The sequence below is a fragment of the Mustelus asterias genome, chromosome 7 (genome assembly GCF_964213995.1).
Source record: "Mustelus asterias chromosome 7, sMusAst1.hap1.1, whole genome shotgun sequence".
Lineage (NCBI taxonomy): Eukaryota > Metazoa > Chordata > Chondrichthyes > Carcharhiniformes > Triakidae > Mustelus > Mustelus asterias.
Genome location: NC_135807.1, coordinates 70,510,335 through 70,524,103, shown reverse-complemented (window position 1 = coordinate 70,524,103; position 13,769 = coordinate 70,510,335). Strand labels below are relative to the sequence as shown.

At 41.9% G+C, this 13,769-nt stretch overlaps 1 protein-coding gene across 1 annotated transcript in view; it reads right to left on the bottom strand.

Annotated features, from left to right (window-relative positions):
• rab2a (RAB2A, member RAS oncogene family) overlaps positions 1–13,385 on the bottom strand; it is an 89,118-nt gene extending 75,733 nt beyond the window's left edge. The window contains exon 1 of the mRNA XM_078216212.1: positions 13,244–13,385. Within this exon, the coding sequence (XP_078072338.1) occupies positions 13,244–13,289 (46 nt within the window). The 5' untranslated portion in view covers positions 13,290–13,385. The remainder of the gene's footprint in view (positions 1–13,243) is intronic.
• Positions 13,386–13,769: the final 384 nt, after the last annotated feature.

Below are 13,769 nucleotides of genomic sequence, written 5' to 3'. Positions count from 1 at the left end.
CTGCTAGATCTGTTCAAAGTCCAACAGGTTTATTTGGTAGCAAATACCATTAGCTTTCGGAGCGCTGCTCCTTCGTCAGATGGAGTGGAAACGTGCTCTCAAACAGGGCATACAGAGACACAAAATCAAGTTACAGAATACTGATTAGAATGCAAATCCCTACAGTCAACAAGATCTTAAAGATACAGACAATGTGGGTGGAGGGAGCATTAAGCACAGGTTAAAGAGGTGTATTGTCTCCAGACAGGACAGCCCACAAGTCCAGGAGGCAAGCTGTGGGGGTTACTGATAATGTGACATAAATCCAACATCCCGGTTTAGGCCGTCCTCATGTGTGCGGAACTTCCATGTCGATGATCCGGCACGTCTTGCAGACGTTGCTGTGGCAGGGTTGTGTGGTGTCGTGGTCACTGTTCTCCTGAAGGCTGGGTAGTTTGCTACGGACAATGGTCTGTTTGAGGATCATCGACACGGATGCCATCATCTCACGTGAGAACACCATCTACCAGGTACACGGTACCTACTCTTGCAACTCGGCCAACGTTGTCTACCTGATATGCTGCAGGAAGGAATCCCCGAGGCATGGTACATTGGGGAAACCATGCAGACACTACGACAACGGATGAATGAACACCGCTCGACAATCACCAGGCAAGACTGTTCTCTTCCTGTGGGGGAGCACTTCAGCAGTCACAGGCATTCAGCCTCTGATCTTCAGGTAAGCGTTCGCCAAGGCGGCCTTCATGACACACGACAGCGCAGAGTCGCTGAGCAGAAACTGATAGCCAAGTTCCACACACGAGGACAGCCTAAACCGGGATGTTGGATTTATGCCACATTATCAGTAACAGCTTGCCTCCTGGACTTGCAGGCTGTCCTGTCTGGAGACAATACACATCTCTTTAACCTGTGCTTGATGCTCCCTCCACCCACATTGTCTGTATCTTTAAGATCTGGTTGGCTGTAGAGATTTGCATTCTAATCAGTATTCTGTAACTTGATTTTGTGTCTCTGTGCCCTGTTTGAGAGCACATTTCCACTCCATCTGACGAAGGAGCAGTGCTCCGAAAGCTAATGGTATTTGCTACCAAATAAACCTGTTGGACTTTAACCTGGTGTTGTTAAAACTCTTAGTGTGTAATGAGACAGGATTAATAAATGATTTCATATTAAAGGATCCTCTATACAAGAGTGATCAAAAACATGATGAATTTTAGATTCAGTTTGAAGGTGTGAAACCTGGATCTGGAACTAGACTCAGTAAGTCCAAAGATAAGACAGTTGGCAAAAATAAACTGAAAACAGATCAAAATGTAAGATGGTAGATAGTAGTGACAGATATCTGAGATGTTATAGTATTCTCAAAGATAAAATCCATCTTCCTCAATGAAAAAGATGAACCATCTATGGTTAACTAAGAACATCAAATTCAAAGAAAAGGCATGAAACACTGAAGAAAATGACATATCACAAGATTAGGAATATTTTAAAAATTAGACCACAAAACAGAGTAAACTAATCAATATAAAAAAGACAGTAATAGCTTCTACAAATAAGGGAGCAACTGAAGTAAACATTGCTCCCTTAGAAAATATGATAGTGAATCTAAAGGAGAAAAGGAAATGGCAATGACTTTGAGCAAGTATGTTGCATCAGTCTTTGCCACTGTAAATACACAAAAGCATCCCAATAATACAAAATCGGGGCAAAAGAGGGAGAAAACCTTAAAACAATCACTGGAGAAATAATTTTTAGCAAACTATTGGGACTAAAGTTTGACAAATCCACTAGACCTAATAGAGGTGTTGCTTTTGGGGTGGAGGAGTGACTAGAACTTGGGGACATGGTTCAGAATAAAGGGGCTCCCTTTTTAAGATGGCAAAAAGAGAGAAATTTCTTCTGAGGGCTCTTAGTCTTTGCAATTGTCTTCCTCAGAAAAGCAATGAAGGCCAGGTTATTGCACATATTCAATGCTGAGAAAGACGGATAGTTGAATTACTATGGAATCAAGCGTTATGGAAAACTAAAGTGGAATTGCAGCCAAGGTCAGATCAGCCATCAAGGGGCTGCATGGTCACCACCTGCTAATTACATTATGTTCTTGAATACCTTTAAGCTTTTGTCAGTGACTATATTTTTAAATACACCACAACTCTACACTGGCAGTTCTAAACCCGAGTTAGTTGCAGTAATGCAATCAATGGTGAATCACCACCATGGTTGTGCTGCATAGATAAGGATTCAGGTATAAATTGTGGAGCTTGCCCAAAGAACATCGTACAGGTGTCAGTTGCGCCTTTCAAATATTTTGTTTACACCACACAGTAATTATGAATATATTACCTTGAAATCAGTTGCCATTTCAAAGCCTCAAAAAATACATTAAATAAAATAAGTATCAAAGTATTATAATCCAAATTTAATTATTGCACTGAACTCCTGCTTCCTAATTAACAGATTTTATGACCCCAGTTGATGCTATAGCTGATGGGTAGATTCCAGAATGGAACCCTGGCTCAAAAGACCTTAACACATATAAAACAAGAAGTCACCGGACCACCAAGTAGTTTTAACAAGGAAAATAGTCTCATTAACACAAAGTCCCTTTTAAACACATGACAACTCTGGTCAAATATACATATGCCGCTCTGAACCCAAGTTCATGCATGCAGATTTCTCCTCAGAATCCCCCAAGATGGCAAAGACATGAGTTTCCAAATTCCAATCTCAAAAACATGCTTTAAATCTTCTCTCATAATTAGTGGTTTGAATTCTGAAATCCAGACCAGGTTTTCCAAATGACACAAAGCTTCTGCTCAACTTTTCAGTCCAGGTTTTACACCAACTCGAGCATTTTCATCTTGAGTGCTGTACAAACTGTTCACAATTGCTGTAACTCTCAATTGCCAGACTCGAGTAAAGGATGGCAAATATTTCATTTTCCTCTGAAGTCTGCTGTCCCACTTTAAATTAGGTTACTGCAATTATCTCCAACTCACTTCCTTGAATACTTCACTACAATATCTTGGGTCTCTGTTCTCAACTCCAATTGTCTCAAGACATCCTCTGTCCCAACTCCCTGGTTATCTGGAGTGCATCTTGTCCCTTAGGAAGCTTGCTTCTTTGCAACTTTCTTGTCCTGTCCAGCTTCTCCTGGCAGAGTTGAGAGATGTTCACAGCCCAGTGTCCTGTCTGCAACTGGAATATATCCAGCTAAACCAAAACTTAAAAACTTTGACCCTTACAAGGGCCTCCAGTTGCTAAGCAAATATCTGCTACTTCTACGTACTCTTCATGCTGTAGCCTCCGCTAAGCACAACAGAAACAGTTGGAACTGAAACCAACCCCCATACATACAAACACGTTTGCCCAGCATGAATCCAACTATAGTTTTTACCCTTCCAGGCACAAACATTAAATTAAACCCTCTTTAAACTACACCTTATTTCTAATGTTTGCTAATACAAATCCTTTAAAACTACCTTTTTGGTTTCATGACAAAAAAATTAGTCATAATCAGTGAACACATTTTAGGTGAGCAAATTTTAAACTCTGTATAACTCTGCGACTTTTACCAGTGGTCACGGTCGATTAAGTTAAACGCATTCATCTCATACTTAATGAACAATTCATTTCCCACATGTCACTGCAGTTTTTTTTTGGTAAGCAACTGTTCAAAAAGTGGCTAATGAACCACATTAAATCAGAGTTGGCAGCAGAATCCCAGCAAATTATAATGGTGGACGTGAGCAACACTCATACTATGCACATTTCCATTATGATCCAGTAGTATTGAATCCTTTCAGATTTAGGATTGAGGGCTGACAACATTTTCAACAAGACACCAGGATAAAATCTCATGGCTGTAACCCTATCGCAATTTAACCTGTAAACAACACACATTAAAGTTGTATTATTTCCTACAGCAACAATATTGCAAGCTATTCAAAATAAAAATCAGCCAATCAAATATATACCCAACAGTTACAATTCATTAGAAACTAAGGATCACTTGCTGGATGTTGATGGTTGAGTTAGCAAATCAAGCAACAGAACAAGCAGAATACTGCAGATGCTGGAAAAACTCAGGTCTGTCAGCATCCATCAGGAGAGAAACAGCATTAACATTTGAGTCCTTAAGACTCTTCACCAGAACATGAATGGTTGCCACAAATTAAGCAGCAATAGGCTGTAATGGTTCACAATGCGGAAAACAAAGCTCATTTTCCCAATCCTTCAGAAGACTAAGATCCTGACAGAAACAAGTCCGTTAACTTCACAATACTTCTAAATTTCATTTACACAACCTCAGACATTACAAAAGGAATTATTCGTGAAAATTTAATTGTGCCACAGTGATAAACCACCACATGGTTGACTTCATATCTAAAGCACTTCAGTCGTTGAAAGTGCACAGGTACAGCAGGCAGTAAATGGTATGCTGGCCTTCATAGCAAGAGGGTTAGAGTAGAGGGACAGGGATGTTTTGCTGCAGTTGTATAGGGCATTGGTGAGGCCACACCTGGAGTATTGTGTACAGTTTTGGTGTCCTTAACAGAGGAAGGATATCCTTGCTATAGAGGGAGTATAGCAAAGGCTTACTAGGCTGATCCCTGGGATGGCAGGTCTGTCATGAGGAGAGGCTAAGCCGGTTAGGATTATATTCACTGGAGTTTAGAAGAGTGAGGGGGAATGCATAGAAACTTATAAAATGTTAACAGGCTAGATTCAGAAAGAGTTCAGAACTAGGGGGTCATAGTTTGAGGATAAGGGGAAAATCTTTTAGAACAAAGGCGAGAAAAAATTTCTTCACCCAGAGGGTGGTGAATGTGGGGAATTCACTACTACAAAATGTAGTCGAGGCCAAAACGTTGCTGATTAGATATAGCTCTAGGGGCTAAAGGGATCAAGATATATGGGGGAAATCAGGATATTGGATTTGATGACCAGCCATGATCAAATGAATGGAGGAGCAGGCTCAAAGGGCTGAATGGCCTCCTCCTGCCTTTAGTTTCTACCCCCCCCCCCCAATAGCTATACAACAGTGAAATAATGGTAAAATATAAAGGTAAAATTTTGATTTTACTGGAAATACTCCCAATTATTCCACTTTCATCCCTGGTTATCTAGAATGTGTATTATTCCCCAGCTAGGCCACACAAACATGTTGATCAGGATAAATGATAGCCATAGATGCCAATGAAGAGGTGCTCAAGCTAGGATTGGTCAGTTATAGCTGAGTAAACATTGCTTCTTCTTTAGAAAATCATTTTAAAGTTCAAACATTTTTAAATTAGAAAAAATCTTCATAGAACCCCGACAGTGCAGGAGGCCATTTGGCCCACTGAACCTGCGCCAACAACAATCCCACCCAGACCCTATCCACACAACCCCACGTAATTACCCTGCTAATTCCCCTGACATGAAGGGGCAATTTAGCATGGCCAATCAACCTAACCCACACACCTTTGGACTGTGGGAGGAAACTGGAGCACCCGGAGGAAACCCAAGCAGACATGGGTGCAAACTCCACACAGTCACCCGAGGCCAGAATTGACCCCGAGTCCCTGGCGTTGAGAGGCAACAATGCTAACCACTGTGCCACTGTCTAACACCAGTAGTCTCTTGGAATAGTTACCATATTTCCTAGAAACTGCAACCGAAAGATTACTGCAGTACCATATTGGAATGGACAAATAATCTGAACCATTAATCAGCCTGAAAATAAACTAGAGTGATTTTGATTGTCATATTAAAATTGTAACAAAGGAGTCATAAAAATCCAGTTTGTCTATCAAGCCCACTCCTTACACTGCCTTAAATGTGACAATTGACTACTCCTAATTTAGAAAATGTGATAAAACAAAAAATTTAATGCTGCCAAACATACTAAGCAAAACTTCACAACATCCAACTTTAAATGCTACATTATGGATCCTCAAAAAATCCACGTCTTGGAATAGCATCACTATACCTCTGGCAACTTAATCATATTGTATCTGATGGTTTTGATGGCTCAAATTTTGGAGTTGTAACAATGGCAATAGTCAACATTTGCTGTTATTACACTGTAAAGCTGACAGCAATTTTTAGATCTGCACTTTTGCTGTTAACTGCAGAAATCCAGAAGTTGCTGACAGTGATTCCCCACTCTGGGTGTGCTGAAGTTCCTGCAGATGGGAAACTTAGCTGAACTTGTGAGAACTTAAAATCCTGGAAAAGTTACACATTGTTAATTAGGTGCTATTGGCTTTATGCTGTGAAATAAGACAAATTCCTGCAGAACAACCCTCCAGCACTGGAAAATGAATTTTAGATTTGCGATGCAACTTTTCTTATTATATTAATTTAATTAAAATGTTTGGCATTCCAGCTTCCAGGCCCCGATCTTTTTTCGTGCTTTGCAGAATTTAAAGTGAAGGATAATCAATGCATTTTATTTCCTGATTTTCTGACTGAATTTCTTCAATGTGATTGGCTGCTTGATAACATCAGTTATTGGCTGCAGGGAACCTCCTTTACTTGGCAACAAATTCAATCAGGACAGGTGAAATCCATGCCTGTGGGCTCAGTGGTTAGCATTCTTGCCTTTTGAGTTAGAAGATCGTTGGTTCAAGGCCCACTCTAGATAGTTAATAAAAATTAGGTTGACAAGTGTTGTACTGTCATCTCATCTGAAAAGGTAGCATTCTGTTAAAAGTGTGGGCACCACTCTTCCAAATCGGCGATGAGTGTCACTGCTTTCACACTGACTGGAAAATGCACATGTAAAAGGAGAGAAGGATGCAGCTGAATTTCTTATGTTGATTGAATGCCGCAGATCCATGTAGAACTCCCACTATAACAGCATGCTACAAGATTTGGCTGAAATTGGGGTCCAATCTTGCATGGTTCCTGAGGGCTGCCAGAAAAGATGAAACTTACGCCACTCCAACAGTAAACAGCTGCAGTGAGTCTTTCAACGTCAGAGGTCCTCACGTGCTAATTCCGAGTGTCCACTAGTGTCACTATTGGTAGATGAGCACAGTAGTATTATGGCTGGAAAACTAATTCTGTAAACAACATCCCCAAGAGATCATGTTTCAAAACCATGGCCAGGGAATTCATTGGAGCTGCTGCTCCTTCACTGGCATGCATCAGAAATCAAGTTTATACAGAAACAGGATTTACAATACATTTCCAACAAAGTAACACCAGTTAGAACTGTCGTTTATATTGGCAATAGAACTTATGGCACAACACTGAATGAGTCCAAGTCTCAAGTGGAAATATTGCTTATTTTCATTGAACGCCTGGAATTCAAGTTCTGTCAAATATTTTAGAACGGACAGAAATTGCAGTATAGTTGCGATTTATCCTCTTGCCATCTTCGCACTATAGAAGACATAAAATGTTTTGATGCTGAACATTACATTTTTCACAACCCTTTTCACAGAATAAATTCTATAAAGGAATGTAATTCACAAGCTCAGTGGAACCAAAACATTTTACTGTCATTTAAGCGTAGAAAGGTCACTTGGACTCAAAGTTAACTCTACTTTCTTCCCTACAGATGCCACCAGACCTGCTGAGTTTGTCCAGGATTTTGTCAGGTCCCAGGAATTTGTAAGAGTTTTAATTTTAATTCATAGAATCCCTATAGTGCAGAAAGAGGCTATTCAGCTCATTGCGTCAGCACCAACTCACCAACAGATCATCTTAGCCAGGCTCTATCCCCGTAACCCCATGCATTTACCCCACCGATCCCCCCAACCTATACATCTTTGGAATGTGGGAGGAAACTAGGGCACCTGGAGAAAACCCATGTGAACATGGGGAGAACATGCAAACCCCACACAGTCACCCAAGGCTGGAATTGAACTCAGGTCCGTGGCACTGAGGCAGCAGTACCAACCGCTGTGCGACCCATTAAATTTTAATTACACTTCAAACTTAAGCTTCCAATACTTCTTTCTCTATTGATAGCAATTTCCCTAATGTTCTTTTTTTAGCCCCTAGCTTGTCTATTTCTGGTATGGAAATTGTCTTCTACTGTGAATACGGACAAAATATTTGTTAAACGCCTCTGCCATTTCCTTGTTCCAATGAAAATTTTTCCCACCTCTGCTTGCAAGAGACCAATGTTCACTTTAGCTATTCTCTTCCTTTTTATACATCAAAAAAAGTTCTTAAAATCTGATGCTGACTAGTTTCTCTTTTCCTTCAACCTTTGATAGAAACCTCCCTTTGGAGGTTTTTTAAACAATCCCAATCCTTTCGGCAAATTGTAAGTCTCTTACTTTCATCTATCATCCTTAACTTCCTGAGTGAGACATGGATGGGTCCTTCTTGCTGAATGGAATGTATTTTTGTTGCACATTTTGAATCGTTTCTTTAAATGTTTCCCACTGTTCATTTACCTACACACCTTTTCATCTATTTACCCAATTCTTCACTCAAGTGACCAATGTCGAAATAAAGTTTTAACGTTTATTAGTCAAACGCTTACATTAACACTGCAACGAAGTTAGTGAAATTCCCCTCGTCGCCACAGTCCGGCGCCTGCTCGGGTCAATGCACCCTAACCAGCACGTCTTTCAGAATGTGGGAGGAAACCGGAGCACCCGGAGGAAACCCACGCAGATAAGGGGAGAACATGTAAACTCCACACAGACAGTGACCCAAGCCAGGAATTGAACCCAGGTCTCTAGCATTGTGAAGCAGCAGTGCTAACCACTGTGCTACCGTACTGCCCCACTATTATTGTGCTCAGTAGAATTCACAGCAGCAATGTGAACAATTTCTAATTTTAACAAGACCAGTTCACAAATAGTAAAAGTACAGCATCTCAAATCCAGTCATCAGAAGAATTAAGCTGCCATGCAAGAATTTTAATTATTTGAGCAAAATAACTTGCTCACTTGTTCTGCTGGTGCTGCACTGACACGCTGACTAGTAACCAGCTTCGCTCGCCAGTCTTTTCCCATGCTCAGTGAGACACCCTTAAACTCACCCAATCCAGCTGACCGAAAGACCAATATGATCTGAAATCTGGCAGCGATCCGGTCCCAATGTTGCCAGTTTTGAGACACTATCCATAAAATGCAATATCAAAATAATACATGGTTGAAAAGCAACAAAGTTTCATTTGACATGAGGTGCCCAGAATCAGGCACCAATTGTATGAAGGATAACAACTTAATGAAGGTTTTTAATTCTTCAAGCAGATTAATGGGATTTCCTGCTTGATGTTAGCAATGCAAGCAGGAGATCAGATTTAGCTTCCACCTTTATAATACTTCAAGAGTTTTAAATTAGGTAGTGCTGAATTAGGGCTTGCTGTGGAATGGGTGGCAGGGGGAAGAACAATCTCTGCTTCAGTTCGAATAGGTTAAAGGAGGCCATTTGGCATGTCCCAAAGCATTGTGCCACCAGAGTACTTTTGAAATGCAGCAACCATTTGCACACAGGAAACTTCCACAAATAGCAACAAGGATGACCAACTGATTAGGTCTGTTTTAGTGGTGTTGCCAGAGAGAAATATTAGCCAAAGACATAATAGAAAAATTCACTATTTTTCAAAGTAGTCCACCCAAGGAAGCAGAGAAGACCTTACTTCAGCATGTTAACTGAAAGATGGCACCTCCAATATACAGCATTCCCTCAATATTGCACTGAAGCTTCAGCCTTGATTATGTGCTCTAATCTCTGGATTAGGCTTGAACGCATGATATTTGATTCAGACAAAGATGAAACCAAAATATCAAGTAATTAAATCAATTTGATTTAAAATATCTAATAAACTGCCATGTTGTGTCAGATAAATTCACATTCAACCATGGACAACTGTTGGCCTCCACTGTTCTCTTGTTGAGTCTGTCTTGCTGTCAATTACCAAATTAGCTATATTTTCAGTAATTATACTGCTCACACACGAGCAGGTTGGTTATCCTGCAAACAGTAAGCTTACCAGCCTTACTGCTAACAACTAGGCTTATTTGCCTACATAATTTAACAAGCATAATTTGTAGTCTGATTGCAACCATTGTGTTTCCCCTGGAAGTTATATTTTTTTAATTACACACTTAACTAGTTGGATTAAGCCAACAGAAAAACTGCCTCAGTTTCGGGCCAACCTAATGATGTCAACATCCAAGGCATGCTCTACTCACATTAGTTTGCTGGAACTTTCCAGAATTATATTGTGCTATTGTAGAGGTCTGTAACAGCATAATTGGGACATTTCAGAAGATGATTAAAAGTAGATGATACTGAATTAACACCCAGGGAAAGGGGATGGTCAGGTTTATGGAGGAAAACCAGTCCAGTCTGACAAGTATATTAGCATAAGTGAGACATACACTAAAACAGACCCAACCATCTGGTCATTCTCAATGCCATTTGTGGGGGCTTCCTGTGTGCAAATTGGTAGCTGCATTTCCTTAGATTACAACAGTAACTACATTTCAAAATACTCCATTGGTGACACAATACTTTAAGACATGCCAAATAGCCTTTGCACTATTTCTGATTTTAAAGCTTTTGGTTTAACAAGACAATGGTCTAACTGTAGCAGAGATTATTCTTCCCCCTCTCCCAACTGCCACCGCACAGCAAGGCCCAATTCAACACTAGTTTAAAATTCTTGGGAATATTATAAAGGTGGAAGCTAGATCTGATCTCCTGCTAGCATTGATAATGATGGAGATGCCGGCGTTGGACTGGGGTAAACACAGTAAGAAGTTTAACAACACCAGGTTAAAGTCCAACAGGTTTATTTGGTAGCAAAAGCCACACAAGCTTTCGGAGCTGCAAGCCCCTTCTTCAGGTGAGTGGGAATTCTGTTCACAAACAGAGCAAATGAAGACACAAACTCAATTTACATGAATAATGGTTGGAATGCGAATACTTACAACTAATCAAGTCTTTAAGAAACATTGTTTTGTTTCTTAAAGACTTGATTAGTTGTAAGTATTCGCATTCCAACCATTATTCATGTAAATTGAGTTTGTGTCTTTATTTGCTCTGTTTGTGAACAGAATTCCCACTCACCTGAAGAAGGGGCTTGCAGCTCCGAAAGCTTGTGTGGCTTTTGCTACCAAATAAACCTGTTGGACTTTAACCTGGTGTTGTTAAACTTCTTACAGCATTGATAATGTCAAGCAGCAAATCCCATTGATCTGCTTGAAGAATTAAAACACTTCATTGGGTCATCCTTCATACAATTACTGCCCGATTCTGGGCACCTCATATCAAATGAAAGTTTGTTGCTTTTTCAACCTTGTTTTAGCTTGATTACATTTTACAGGTTCACTGCTAATAGAAAAATGAAAATGTCTGAGTATAACAGACAGTGTTGACTACCACTGATGTCTTGGAACTTGACAAATCACCTTCTGGGGTCAAAATCCTTTGAGTTTCATCTTTCCTAGTCACTTGTCAGATTAAATAACTCAAGCTACTCAACTGCTTTAAAGCGTTGAATAAAGTGCTTAACTGCCTGTATTTCTCACCCTCTGTATTAATGTACCGTGAGGGAGATGAACTCCTTTAAGCATTGCCTTATCCTGTATTCCTATTCCTCCCCATAGTTCATGCTTAATTCCCTCCCAGTGTTTTTCTTCCCACAAACATGCACAATTTTGTTGCAATGGTCCTTCACAACAGTAGTAAGCACAGCTAAGAGCATGAACCAAATTTATTTGGTACGCCACTTCAAAAGTTTGAGAATGAGACCAGATTAGTTTATGGTCCTTCTTGATGATACTTTAACACAATATTCCTTCAATTATTTTGACAGAACTGACTGGCTATTAAAGATAAATTGAGAACCTCAAGCCCATTCCACCAGTTAATTAGATCTTTGCTGTCACTCCATCAACCATCTTGCTTCAGTAACTTTTGCCTAACAGAAATCCTTCAACTGACTCAGCTGAAAAATGGTATGGTGGGGTGGGGAGACTGATTTAGTCCATCTGGCTCTGGACTCTTCCACTGGAGAAAGAATAGTTTCTCTATCAGATCCTTTATATTTAAAGGGAATACAAGCCTGGTCTATGTAATTTATTAACATCATAACAGTAAAGTGTTAACTTGTGCCTCCTTCTTACAATAATGCTATTCTGCCACAAATGTGACACTTCAGTTTTCTTTAATGTGCATTTTAAATTTTATCTTATACAATGCAACCATTACTGCACATTTCAAAGATGCCTATTGGCAAGAATTTTTCAATAAACATGAAACGTTTGATTAACTGGTTACATGAAGGTCAGCAAAATAATCTGCATTGGAGAACTCTCGTTAACAGGGATTTTCTCCACTTCACAGTTGGACAACAATTTCAGGTGTGGTTTGTGACAAGACACCTGACATCAGGTCATAAAACCTAAACACTTGTTTCAAGAGGGCCATTCACAAGATACACATATACAACTATCAATGCCACCTTAAGATACAAGTTTAAAGAGCACAGCAGGGATACTAATTTTTGAAGAGGCAAAGCACAACAGAATACCGCACTCACCAAGGTTTATTTATTAAAGTGCTTCAAGTAAAAGAACCAGTTCTGCATAATCACTGAAAATAAATCTAGCTGCTGTATTGAAAGTTGTTTCATTCCTGGCAAATATTTCTAAGATGGCAATTATAATGTGTCAATGAAATTAAGCCACTGATATATACAAAGTGACCCTGATTTTAGTTACATTCAACGGCGCCAGGTTCATTCATTCCTCCCTCTCCCAGCGTCACCAGCCTGGGGTTGGAGCAGACGGTGAGCTGGGCCTGGCCTCCTAACGAGGACCCGGGCCAGCAGTCAGGCTGGGGTTAATGTGAAACGCAAGCGGGTGGCCTCGGCTCTCAGGCCCGGCTGAAGGTTTGTGTCTCCCTTCCGCCCAGAAAGACTGGGTTCAAGGTTTAATCAGGAGACACGGCCGACCCACCCGGATCCGAAATCCCGGCTAGCCCTCAGGCCCCGGGCTCAACTCACACCCCAGCGCCGGCCTGATGGCCTCCCCGCTAGGGACCGGCAGTAGGAAGAGGCGCTGATCGAGAGGCAGTCTCCCAGTTACTGGCCAGCCGCCTCCCGGAGCCAATTCCTGGCACCAGAGGCTGCTGGAGGCGGCACTCGGGAGCAGCTGAGTTGGCAGCAGCTGGGCCCAGGCCTCTAGTTGTTACCGGCCCCATTCCAGCTCCCTGTGTGCGGCCTACCTCCAGGGGCCAGGCCGCTGTCCCGGCCGGCAGCCTCACACCCGGAGCTCACCTGTGTCGCCGATGATGATGTACTTGAAGAGGTAAGCGTACGCCATCCTGAGTCCGCGTTCACTGCGCTCTCCAGCCGCCGCCTCACAATAACAGCTCCTGCCGACGTCAGCAGCGGAAGTACCAGAACTCGAGCCGCCGCTCACAGCGCCCCCTGCGGCACCCCCCGGCATTACCGCCGCTTACAGCGCCCCCTGCGGCACCCCCCGGCATTACCGCCGCTTACAGCGCCCCCTGCGACACCCCCCGGCATTACCGCCGCTCACAGCGCCCCCTGCGGCACCCCCCGGCATTACCGCCGCTCACAGCGCCCCCTGCGGCACCCTCCGGCATTACCGCCGCTCACAGCGCCCCCCGCGGCACCCCCCGGCATTGCCGCCGCTCACAGCGCCCCCTGCGGCAAGGCAATTCTGTGCAGTGACATGGGAGTGCAGTGAAGAATAGTATTTCTCCTAAATAACAAAGAAAATTACAGCACAGGAACAGGTCCTTCGGCCCTCCAAGCCTTCACTAACCATGCTGCCTGA